The sequence below is a fragment of the Lepisosteus oculatus genome, chromosome 8 (genome assembly GCF_040954835.1).
Source record: "Lepisosteus oculatus isolate fLepOcu1 chromosome 8, fLepOcu1.hap2, whole genome shotgun sequence".
Taxonomy (NCBI): domain Eukaryota; kingdom Metazoa; phylum Chordata; class Actinopteri; order Semionotiformes; family Lepisosteidae; genus Lepisosteus; species Lepisosteus oculatus.
In genome coordinates, this window is record NC_090703.1 from 43,329,512 (window position 1) to 43,343,136 (window position 13,625).

A 13,625-nucleotide genomic window follows, 5' to 3' on the forward strand; every position below is an offset into this window, starting at 1 on the left:
ATGGAAGAGTAACATCAGGGGAACTACTGTAGATATTCGTTAATATTGTGGCAAATGCAAGTATCCCAACTGTTTTCTATTGAGCTGCTTGTTCAAGAACATTTGTCTTGGATGAGCTGAACGGCAGTCTCTCCCACCTTGCTAGCACAGAGCTAGCTAGAAAGGCTGGCAAGCGTCAAATATATGACAAGGTGGGAGAGACGCAGGAGTGACAAAAGGTAAGGTCTAGCAATGCCAAGTGCTTGACGTGCGATGTTTGTCTCCCAGCGAGACCTGAAAACCTTGTGCTAGAAAATGTGCTAGAAGGAGAGCAGAGCAGGCATATGTACTGTACAGTACCTTAAAAAAAACAGAAGTGTGAGATTAGTTGAGTTCCTAACTTCTGTATTAGCAGAAAAGCACTTATGCTGATGATGGTCACAGAAAGTCAAGTCTATACTGGAAGTATAGGATAAAAACAGAAACTAATTTTCCAGTCCATTGTAAGGTCATTGAGAAAGGTACAATTTTGAATAGCTAATCAAATGTACAGAAGTCTGTTTTAAGGGAGGTTTAGGAAAACTGAAATAACCAACAAAAACCTACAGTAACACTAGGATAAAAAGAAAACTACTGTACACAAATACCTGAGGATGCAATAAATCTTAGGACCCTGGAGCCATGAGCAAGCAGGACAAATTCCTGACTCTGCATCTCTAGGGCTTTGTCGATTATCATCTCAGTTGATTGGATTTTGCTATACGTTTGTCAGAACTGTGTTTATCAGTTCTGACTATTACACAAGTGGGGACAGCAATAAATCAAGCAATAAATACAACCTAACAAAGACTTATAAGCTTTTAATATAATAAAAATAAAAAGAAGAATTATCTTTATAACAGCACCAGGAAAACACATTTTATGACCTAACAAACGATTAAAAAATAATTTTAAAATGTAAAATTTACAGGTATCAGGCAGTATTACAGTTGGGATAAGAAATGATCTGTAAATCTATTTGAACACAACATTATATTTAGGACCATTTCATAATACTGACACATCAAATTCCAGAATGACCTGAAACATTAAACATCAACATAAATTTAATGCTTACAAAGCATTCTTCACTAATGCACAGAGGTCTCTCTGCACTGCTCTACTATTTCAAGAAACAATATTTTTGCTTGACAAAAAAAGTTATTCTTAGGTAACTGTATCTCTGTGGCACTCAGTTGTGCTTATGTTCTGAAATGTGATCACCCACAATTACAACATTTTTCAAGCAAATATATTTAAGCCACAAAACCTTCTTCTATCTTAATGTGGTCTCCAGAACTACAGAAAAGGGAAATATATCAAGTTAAACATGTATTACACAAACCTTACTTAGTTAAGGCCGTTTTCTTTAGCCTCTGATTTTTACACAACCTTTAACTGTAAGATTTTCGTTTAGGATTTTAAAGAATTGCAATTGGATTATTCTATGCTGCAGGTCAGGTTTTTCAAAGTAAACAAGACCACAATTTCAATTTGAAAGGGGGAACAATTCTGACAACAAACTAAAACACAATTTAAATGTAGAAGAAATAAATACATCTTCGTGAAAATAAGGAACCAAAGTAGTTATAATGCACATTGATCATTTAACTCTTGTGCCAGAGCTTTTAAAATATTCTGGAATGTGTACTGTAACTCATTTTTGACAAGAGCTTCTAAAAGATTTTAATTTTACTTTTCAACTTTTCTTTCCACCAAAAAAATGTTAATGCTGAATTACGTAATTAGGTTTTAGTACTCCCACTAGATTAGGAACTGTCATGCCACAATAGCTTTTATTTGATAAATTTAATCACCATGCCATAATTCTGTTTTATTTTTTATTCTGGAAACAGAATAAAGAGACATCAGATTATCAGATTGTAAAATAAATCCGTTCCTTGAACACAGAGGAATGCTGTAAAGAAATACAGTGAAGATATACAACCAGCACAAAAACTGTGCACAAGTATACAAAAACACAATACACAATTCTTACATTGTACTACATATAAACTATCATCCCTCCAGCACCACATCTTCCAATACTGTAGCTCTGTAGTGTTAGCTTTTAACAAAGCAAACATTAAAACAATGGACAATTAAAATTATATATACAGTATGTATAAGTGTCAAACACACATCTGATTCCTGGCAGTGTGTCTTCACAGACATTTTAAAAAAATCAGCGGCCTGCATTTTATTTCCCTGCCAGTTATATGGTAATGCCTTTCTCCCACATTCCCACATTTAATGGCTTAATTTGTGCTCACCAGGACCACAGAGATTGCATTTTTGTTTTTGACAGCTAACAGACACCAGACTGGCTTTGAGTTGCATATTCACATAGCATAAATAGGGCATCGAACCTCTGCACGTAATGTAAAGTTTTTACAAGGTCAGGGACTGTGTTCAAAGTGCAGGAGGAGAGGTAGTTAAATACATTCTCAAACCCCGCAATATTGTTTATCACTTCCTCTGGCACTCCCAGCTCCAGGCCCACTTGCCTATAATTTTTCACTCCAGGGAATGATGGATCCAGCTTCAGAGACAGAGACTGAACAAGAGCTTTCGGGAGACTCCACAAACGGACTCCTAAAGATGACAACGGTGGTGTGATTAAAGGATATTCAAGTTTACAAGCTTCCATATGAAATATTCACACACAAAGCTCTCTACATCTTAATGTCAGTGTGGTTAAACTTTACCACTTATTTTTATCACTAAAAATTAATCACACAGCAAATGCTCTTGTGATGTCTTGCAACACAACAAAGAAACAAGTCCTTGAAAATTTGCTCATGTGTGGTTATTCAGACTTTAAGGACCTGTTAGATGTACCCTCTTCAAATTGTCTTCTATAAAAACGAAGCTCCCAAAGGAAAGTAGTCTGACATTTTTGTTCTAGTAACAAAATTGTTTTTTTTTATTAAAAACAGTTCATCTTAAAATATGAGGGCTACAAATTACTGCTATTACATATTTGTATCAGCTGCCATTAAGTACTTCTGTTATATTTCAGACTTGACAGCTAAGAAGCTGGATTTCCAATCAGAAACTTCAAATTTGAACCAGATTCTAAATCAGGAGGAGTCACATTAAAATAAGAGGCTCAAATTATTATACTAGCATCCAGTGAATGTTTCTGCTTTAAGGAAAGGCATATCTCATTCTCCTCAGCCATTAATAAGGCTAGAGAAAAAAGTATGTGTTTCCAAGTATGCTGTTTGCTCTCTTGGCAGAATTGTCTCTTTTTTCCCTGCAGCCTCCCAAACAGTAAAGTATTGTAGGTTTAACTATATTTCTTAGCCAAGATAAAGGATAGTTTTGGGACACATCAGTGCATAGTGGGAAACAGGTTTTCTAAATCCAGCCTCCTACACTAGCTCAAAAAGTTTCTGAAGCAGGCAGCTTTTGTAGAATAACCTGAATTAAAGCATTAAACCATTCATATAGAAAATTAAGATTTTAACAGTTAAAATTACTTAACTACTGGATTACTTATCATAGTACAAAAGAATGAAGTTCTGTTAAGATTTCAAACACAGTGGTAAATAAGTATACTTCAGAAATGTTAGGAATGCTTTATAAGTATTTTCCAATGATTGTATTTGCATTCAGTTTTGTGAGTGCAAAAAGAGCATAATTTAGGCACATGCCTAATCAGTATATTAATCATAATGTAAAAACCCAATGGTATTGCATTTTTAGAAAGTCGTCGATTAATCTGAATCAGCCTCATTATTATTTTGTTCAGTAAGTGGCATATGTAATTTATTCGTTTGAATAAATAATTTCTACCAATACATCGTTAAAACTTTTACAAATATTTAAAATGCAAATACACGCTTTTAAAATCTGGTTGCAAAACTTTTTACTATTGTGACATGTTCCAAATTCTCAGAAAGCTTAGTGTTTTTTAGTTTGGATATTTGACAGTAAGATATTTTCTAAGATAGATAATAATAACTGTACCATTAGAAACAGATTAGTCACCTAATCTCTAAAAAGAAACTTGGTTGGACAAGAGAGTCATAAGCTTTGATTAATTCTTCATTAATCTAGATTGATTAAGAATATGCTGTTAGCATTACAATCTAATTTAACTGAAAACTGTACTCACCATGCATGAGATCACAACTCCTCTTTACTATGTTTTGAACAGAATCCTGGAAAAAAACAATATTGGAAAAATCAGGGACACTATGTTAGTGAACCAAAAATTAATAAATAATACTACTGTTCATCTGCATCTGTAAAATTTAAATTTGCATCTGCCGAGTTAAATTTAAGGAATATTCAGTGAAATTTCTTCATAAGGAAGATAAGGCTTACAATAATGTCAAGTACTGTATGTGGAAGACGTACAGTAATTATGCTCAAGTGATTGCTAAATAGTTTTTTTCTGAGAAATTCTTCTAATACTGTACATAAAACAGACAGACAAAGGTCTGTGACCTTTTACTGGATTGCATTAAATCCAGACTGCCTTTTTTGTTGTTTTTTACTCCTTTGTATGTATAGAATCAATACATTTTAGTTTTCTCTCCTGGTTTTGTGGGGAAAAAATTGTTCTATCATAGAATATTCAGTAATTCAAAAATGTCATGTCAATGTGAACATTATCCTTCCTTTGTTTGAATTGTTATTCAAAAACAAGCATTATATGTATACATTATACAATTTATATTTTAAAAGTAAGATTTACAAAATAACAATAAAGATTAACAAAAATTAGAATAATACTGAGAGACACTAAAAACATAGCAAATGAGTGTTATAACCAAGGGTCGTTGTTAGATTTTTAATGTCTCTCAGTATAATAATCCTTTCTGAGTTTTTTTCTGAATATTCTGTAAATTGAAATAAAGGCAATTACCAAATTACTGCAGTTGTTGATGCAGGATTGTTGATTAGCTTTCGCGCAGCTGTCAATGTTTTGTGTACAACTGGCAAACAGTACATTATTTTGCTCCACAGACACATTATCCATACACCTTATACTAGTTTCTGCTGGTCCTATAATCTCAGCATCAAGTCCACTGTTCTCCAAACCAGCAGGGCTATTAAAATCTAACTCTGTACATTCTACTGGAGCATGCTGATGCCTTTCATGCTGGTCTGATGCACAGTATTGGTTAGCCGGCACTGCTGTAACCACTGGCTGAATACAAGCAGACTCTGAGGGGTATTCAGCACTATGTCTGAAGCTCGAGGATCTTTGGGATTGGCATCCAGAAGAGCAGTTGCTGCAGGTTGAATCTCTCATCAAAGGTTGGGTTTCTGACGAGCTGCTCACATGCTGAGGTTTCAGCACGGGGTGTTTCACCACTGTTCCTGGGAATGTATGGGCCTGAACAAAAGATCTCAAGCTAGCGGGAGAATCGTCTGTAGCCAACGAGTCAGAACGACCTGCAGAATTAGAAAATGAATTAGAAAAAGTAGAGAAAAACTTGATAAGCACTGGCTATCAAAATTGGTAGAACAAGCAATTTTACAAAGAGATACATTACAATTTGATAATACAGATTCAGCTCACTCTTTCTACAGTTATTGTTGTTATTCTTAAGTACGTACAGTGCCCTGTACCAGAGAAACCACAGTTAATATAGAATTTGACATCAGCAATAACTGGTAGTTGCATTATAAAGGGGGCAGAATGCAGAGGGACACGTGCATTAGTCCAAATGTGTCCAAAAGGAAAGACTATTGATTTCCAATGATTTCCAATTATAAAGAGAGTCATTATAAATAGAAACTGTTGTTTCATTGTTGCAAGTTATAATTTCTAAGATTATTCATGGCACTGACCTTCAGCCTTGTCTTTATCCTGTGTTTTTGGGCTTGGAGTTCTTGTATTTTCAACAGTATTTGCAGAATACCCCACCTCAGTCTGATCAATATTTTGGGATCCAAAACACCCTTTTGGGAAAAATGCAATATTTTTAAAGATAAAATAAATGTAGATTTCAAATCAGTTTTTAACCAAAAAATAAAACAAAACAACTATATTAGTGTGTACTCCTTCTTTTTAAATTGAACTGAATTTTATTTTTCAACAAAATAGTAAGATGATTATATTTGATTTCCATAAATATTCTAGAACACATTTTATTAAATAAGAAAAGCTGGTTATTCACTGGGCTTTGCTGCATTTACAATTTAATATAAATTATTCTTATTTGTAAATTATATTTTTGTAAGTAAGCCAGTTTAAAGATAAAGGCCCTAAAATAAGGTTTAATTAGTTGGAAAAGAAGCCTGTTATACAATTGTTGAGCACTGATCACCTATTAAAATCCTATAATATGATAAGATTTTTTTAACAAAACACTATTTTCATTGTGAGCTAATGAAATGTTTGTAACACAAACTGTATCTCATAATACTTCAACATTTACAGTATACTATTGCTTAAAACAATACCTTGACCAAGGTTCCTAATAAAGGTACGTCGACGGTACACATAACACAGGAGTGACAAAGCAATCACCATGGTGACAAAGGCGGCACAAATGACAGAAGCAATAGCAGCATCCTGAGGTGGGGTTTTAGAGCTCCAGACTTTTACTACACCAATTCCACTGCTACCTGCAAAGCAATAATAATACAATTTGATGCTGTTGTAGAAAATTGAAGATGATCTTTGAAATGTAACCTGCTCAATTTGGGACTTAATACCACACATCAGCTTTGACATTTTTTGATACCGAAACATGTTGGAATTGGTGTGGATAACTACACTTTACTAAGTATGATTTTTAATATCAGACCTAGGGAGAGTGCAAAATGTGTTTTTTTTCCCTCATTGACAAGCTTTAAAACAGAAATTTATAGAAGGTTCTGCTAAACTACTGGTTTTATAAAGTTGGGATATTTGTGAGAACAAAGTTACCAGAATCAGACATGTTAGCTTGAGCATTAACCTCAAAATAACTGGATTTAGGAACTCTGCTGACAAATATTAATGTTCTTAAAACTTCCTTTGTGTAACATACAAACTCTATTCATCCTGAATTTGATTATTTTGACAGTCACGTTTTAGAAGCTCTATTATTATGAAAAGCTCTGCCTTAAACCGTCACTTAACTAACTCCAATTTTCAATATGGTAACCACATTAACCTTTCAGAGTTATTTTTACATTTTAAATTATGTTCCTTTTAAAAATGTCCGTCAAGTATTGTTGCTTATTCTATAGCATGCCTCATGTAATTCAATAACTTACTAGAGCATTGAGGATCACTGGAGGATGAGTGACTACAAGGCATGCACTCCATATCATGCAAACCATCAATACGGATTTTCCTGTAATATCTGAAAGTAATAAAAGAAAGCAGTTTAAAATTCAATGTAAAATTAATTAATCTGGCTCTTTGGATTTTATGTCACAGCGTACAAAATGGCTTTCATTTCCTTAAATTAGGAAATTAGGTAAATGAACTGAGCTCATCAGTCAAATCAGAGGATACAGGTGAAACTTGAGACCAACAAAACACTTTTGCATGGAAGGAATTGTGGCCCTCTGGAACAAAGTACCCAACAATTATGTTCAGTGTATACCCGGGATTCTTTCAAGAAATTTCTGGATGAGACCTTCTGATCAATTAGCCAAACAAACTACTGTGGATTGGCTGAATGTCCTCCTGTTGTTTGCAACCTTTCATGTATCTTTATGGGTAAATTAATGTCTGCATCTGTAGACAACAGGGCTTATGTTAAGTATAATGCTTTACTCCTGTCAATGTCAAACATCTGCAGTTTATATTATCCCATGCAAACAGTCCTGCTTCAGTATCACAGAGTCATCTTAATGTTTTTTATGACACTGTTTTAATAAAAATAATCCCTTGCACTTCTGTAGGAGTTTTCATCCCAAATGGGAGGATTCACGTCACTGAAGTTCAGAATCCATTTGGGCAACATCTATTCTGCACCAGAAACCCCAATACACTGTAGTGCAGGTGAAGAAGTGAGCAATTAGAATTGCACCAAAGTCATTATATGTGAAATTCAACTCAGATTAAGCAAGCCAAATATGCATTCAGCTGGGACTCCCATCTCTGTGCAGAATTTATGTAAGATAAACCTGTTACAGTGACATGACCCCTTATTACCCCCTCCTAAGGACAATAAACAGCTGCTCAGTTTAGCTGACTTCACTGCTGCTGAGGTGGGGTAGGAGCATTGTGACATGACTAGGAAAATATCTAAAAACAGTGATAGAATTCTATCTGGAGACAAGCATGTACACGTCACACACACCTATGATACATACAGTATGTTGACTTACCCAGGTAAACAATCCCCACATACTGCATTGCTGCCGGCCGTGCAGTTAGCCTTCTGGTATCGATTCAATAGTTTACAGGATAAACAGGGTTTGCAGTCATGATGCCCCCAGTCATCTTTATAATGCCTAGGCTTACATTTTAAGCAGTGTGCTTCTCCTCCACTTCCAAAGCCACACTCCTGTTGACATGTTAAACCAGAGACAAACTAAGCATTGGGGCAAAACTAAAAAGACTTAAAACAGAAAATCTTTCTCTTTAATCATCCCAGGCGAGAATAGAGGACAGCAGAAAGGACAGAAATTTAAGTTTGAAATAATCTCCAGTATTAACAAGAGAAATATGGATTTCTCGTTACATAATGAGAAATACATTATATAATTTCCTCATTACACAAGGAAATGTTTGGACATATTCAATCTGATATTATAATTTTCTTTCATAAGGATCTACATAATTAAAGATTGATTAAATCTTATCTTATGGTAAATCTAATTTCTTCCATTTGGCTGCATAGAAGTACTGAAAAATCAGCAGTTTCATCATTTTCATCTAGCTAGATACAATCTAAACTTTATTCATCTTTATCCTAATCAACAAAAGATTCACAGTAGAAGAGAGAATGGAATCTGCACATATCCTCTGACCAAAAGAAGTAGCTTTAGTTCATAAGTAAACCTTCTTTGACAAAACACTCACTATTCACAGCAAATGTGTAGAATGAGGGCACATCTGCCAAGTGTATAGTACTTGTATGGACTCGAAACAAAGCTTTTTTTGCTGGCAAAATTCTTTTCATATGAGATTGCCATAGTCAGAATGAACCCTGTTCCATCATACAGTAATCTGAAATCCTAGTTGTACTCTTTCATTTGTGTTTGTACTGGAGAGCTCTAATTTTACCTGGGGGCATGATCTCCTTGTATCTGTATTGATTGTACCACTATCCTTCTTATGTTTTATCTTTGTTTTGTCTTGTGTTTTGGATATAGGTTTTTAACTCTTTTTATACAGTTTTTACTAAAATGCAGCAAATATTGATAGTGATCTTATGTTTATACGTATATACAGCGCATATACAAATCCCATAATTATAATAATACAGGGATCACTTGGCATTGATAACATAAAGATGAAAATACTATAATAGGGATGAAGGTTTCCTATCTCACCTGAGAAAGCTCCTCTCCTGGTCCACATTTCAAGCAAAGAATACATTTGCCATTGTCAAAGTACTCCATTTCTGAGCAATCCATAATACATGAAGTAGATGAGGTCATACTACAGAAAAAAACAATTTGTCAGAGATCTGCAAGGACAAAAAAGAAATGAGTACTGTTTTACATCAGAAAGTTGATGCAAATGTAGTTCAGAGACTGAAACACCGTATAAACAGTCATGTCATTTATTTATTACTTTATTATTTATTAATATGAAAAATTATTAGTAGAAATACAGTATCCATAGTCCGCTACTAACATCATCTGCTACGTTATATCCCATTCCTTGAACAAAACCAAAATCATGACTCTTATCAAAACGTGTGCTTATACGAAACATACGAAATGGTTTCTATTGTTTTTACGCCTTTCCCTTTCCCATTATGAAAGTTTCTCTCTGCATCTTTTACAATTCCATCCCAATAAACAGCACCGCAACTACACTACTGTACATGCTCGCTCACTGCATTGTGGAAAAAAAACCCAACTTGCTTAGCATTAAAGTTTGTTTTTATATATATACACACAGTTTTGATTCCCATAATTCTGTAATTGGTTAGTTGTAACGAACAGCATTGGATTATAATAACTTTTTTTTTTACCTTCAAAGCTGATAAACCGCAACAATGCTTATTTCACTTGAACTCGGTACTAGAGGGAGTGAGTCATCATTCCGACAGATCCTTCCTTCTGCCAAACACAATAATTGCCAACTCGTTTTCTTTGAAAAGCAAATCTCAGTACTGTACCTGCATTCATTTGTTCCACAATTTTTAAAAAGAACCCTTTCTTGTCTCCAATCAAAAACACTAGCGTGGAGCCCAAATTCTGCTATATTCCATCACGAAGCGCTCATTGTACATGCCCCGACTTGCCCTCAGCACTTACAGAGCATCACTTTCAAGCTGTAATAATCCTATACAAAGTGCTTCCTAGGAGATACAGTATATCGCATCGAGAACAAATACATAAATATAAACAAATGAAATAGTTCAGGTGGGTTGTCGATAATCAATTACTCGTTTCTTCTTAAATATTTAAGATTATACTAATGTTCCTTTGCTGCTTCTTATTGAGTAGATAACGCGCTTAAATTTTACACTTAACTTTCAACTTCACGCAAAAGAACTTAGTGTTGTTATTACCTGGTAAGGTCGCGGTGTCTGATTATTTTTTACTGGCGGTAGTGGAACGAGCGCACGGGTCATTCGGTAAGCAAATTATACTTAAACTAGTGTTAGGGTATGTTGATGCAACACCGTGCAATTTTGAAGCAATCTTTCACTAGTCGGCGTAGTGTGTGGGAGTCATCTTTCTCAATGCCTAATGCTCGGCACCCAAGTCCCCCAATCCACTAGAAACACCAGTCCGAGCAAGGAGTGTTCGCGGGGCATTCGTACACTTCCAAAAGCGGTCTTTTTGAATTGATTTGCTCAGACCATTGAGTTATTAAGGCAGCTGAGTTGTCAAATAAGAATATAGATGCTATTTATGTGGGAAGGGAATCCGAGAATACTCGTTTAATGTTGAGTTAATGCGCCTATAGAAGTGGTGAATAAAAAATCCCGTGTGGATTACTTATTAAATCCATTTTTATCTTAAAAGCGTTCCTCATAATATTTCAAACGTGTGCCTCGAGGGGGATTAATGTGGGAGGTGAACGTTAGATAGCGGGATATGAGCAGTATGTTCCACTTTTATTCACGCAATTAATGCTATTTGTTAAGGAGGAAAAAATGTTTAAAGTTACACACTGATTATGAAGAACTCAGTATTTGATCACAAATCTGCAGTATATAAATTTAACAAAATTAAGTCTTCACTGGAAATGATGATGTGTTTACGAAACTGATTTTAATGTAATGCATGTCAAATATGTAAATGTAACATATTATGTATTGTGCACTTATTACAAATGTATAACCTTCATATTTGTTCATACCTTACTAATTGTCACTCCAATTGGAGAATTCACACCTACAGTATGTATAAAGTACTCTCGGTTTCCTATCCTTTTAATAGTTGTTATGCTTTCAGTTCCTTGATAGACATATACAGTATAAGCATCACTCTATATTCAGTAGGAACTTATCCTCCAAGTAATCAAGTAATCTAGAGTCTCAGGGTGCTCATAGCACGTAGACCCCTCAGCACAGCAATAGACATTGCAATGGACCCTACAGTGTTAAATTGTGTTCTGTGTCCAAGGAAACCACAGAGATCCCAATAGAGGGAGCCAATAAGATCAAATTAATATTTCTGTATCTATGAACCAAACTTAAAAGTTGAGGACAAACACTAACTAAAGTAATAACTGGATAGGTACAGTACTGTAGAAATTCAAACCGTGCTCCAGAGACAGCCATTTTCCGAGAATAATAAACCACACAAAACGTTTGGCTGCATAGCAAAGAATGTATGATACAAATCAAGATATGTTCCAGTCATTGCCGCCAGATTACAAAGGGGATCCAGAAGAGAAAGTCTGGGAAAGACTAAGAAGATTCATTTCAGGGCTTAATGAGATACAGTAGGCTATACTGTATGTTTCATGTTTTGTTTTTCAGTTTCAGCACAACATATTGTATTTCAGATTGAGGTCTTGAACTCTTTAGAATGAATTAATAAGGTAGTTATTTAAAATTAAATTCTGAAATTAGCTTAGTGATCCCTACTCCAAAAACTGAATAGCTGTATAAAAGTATATGTAGAATACAGAAGAAAAAAACTCTTGGAGTTGTTACTACACATAATGGCAGTGCTAGTTAATTTGACCAATCAGTTGTATGATCAAATATCATTTGGAAAATGTGGTCTGTATTTCTTTGAATCATTTGTTTCATTTCTTAAAAACAGCTAATGTAACTGAATCATAAACAGTTTGAAATAATGCAAGCTTTTAGATTGCAGTTAATATAAAATTAACTAGAAAAACATACTCGTTCCAACACAAAGCTCTGACAAGCAACCATAATCATTCAAACAGCATGAGTCAGGAACCTAAATTTTGACAAGTGACTTTTACTTCATTGCTAGGTACAAATGACCTCACACTATGACACTGTACTCACATTGCATTTGTGAAAGTGGTTTGTCAGGTAGGCATCTGTGAGGTTTTTTTTTTATTTTGAGATTAGCAATTTGGAGCATATTTCATATTTCATTTCTGAACTGCGAAAAAGCAGATTTATGTACTCCCTCTGGATAATACTGTAATAATATAGGGATAAAAAGTCTTTCAGGATGGCCCTTACATGTAAAGTATGAATGAATTTAATCCACAAAAAGGATCAGTGTTTTTCAGGGTTTTTTTTTCTTAATTTATTGGCTATGTAAACATATTGTTTTTTTTAAACAAAAATGAGATCCTTTTCTGAATGACTTCTGCTGTTTGTATAAAACAACGGAAGTTACAATATGCATCTGGAGAAGCCATTATAACCACTGGGCGGCACAATCTGCCATGATCTTCTGTGCAGTAACAGACCTTGCTGCTTGCTGTATCTTCACCGGGGACAAACATACGCAGCCTCAAAGAACCTTTGAGCTTCTTGAACACCTGCCCATTTTTAGAGACTTTTGATGCAGCAACATGCTACAGCAGACAGTCTTTTTTCTGTCTGTAGGCTTATCTGTGGCAAAAAATAAAAAGGCATGTGCTGTTCAGTTGCAAATGCAGAAATCTCCTACAACTGATTTCCCAACAATGTGTTATGTAATGCACAACTGTGAAATGCAGTCTTCGTATAAAATCTAAAATCATTTAACCCTCACCTTTCGGCTTGTATTTTTCCAGATGAAAGAGTTTCAGCTTACTTCACCACCTTGAGAAAGAACTCTGTGCTTAGGCTCCAGGCCAGTTGCAGCTTCAGACGACCCTGAGAGCAACCTTGCAAGAATACAGCTCTGAAAATGATATAACATATTGGAAATAATTATGTAAAAAGTGGGCAAATAATGCAATTGAATAGTTTTTTTTGTGTAAAAAATAATGCTACAATATTGCAACACTGTTGGTCAACCCATTACAACATGCTACACAATTTGAGGCCCTACATAAGCACTGGCAGTGATACCATTGTAGAGTTTTAAAAGTG

General features: G+C 34.8%; 1 protein-coding gene across 2 annotated transcripts; it reads right to left on the reverse strand.

Moving 5' to 3' along the window:
* Nucleotides 1-819: 819 nt before the first annotated feature.
* eda2r (ectodysplasin A2 receptor) lies at nucleotides 820-10,884 on the reverse strand. Of its 2 annotated transcripts, none has more exons than XM_015351316.2 (10): nucleotides 10,674-10,884; nucleotides 10,131-10,218; nucleotides 9,481-9,589; nucleotides 8,311-8,489; nucleotides 7,246-7,334; nucleotides 6,445-6,609; nucleotides 5,830-5,940; nucleotides 4,898-5,430; nucleotides 4,142-4,187; nucleotides 820-2,613 (listed from the first exon to the last, which is right to left on the reverse strand). In XM_015351316.2, exons 3-10 carry the CDS (start codon nucleotides 9,586-9,588, stop codon nucleotides 2,327-2,329), a joined length of 1,518 nt encoding a protein of 505 aa, XP_015206802.1. In that variant the 5' UTR covers nucleotide 9,589; nucleotides 10,131-10,218; nucleotides 10,674-10,884; the 3' UTR covers nucleotides 820-2,326. The 2 variants fall into 2 exon arrangements, with proteins under 2 accessions (XP_015206802.1, XP_015206801.1); XM_015351315.2 differs by having other exon boundaries at nucleotides 9,481-9,617.
* Nucleotides 10,885-13,625: the final 2,741 nt, after the last annotated feature.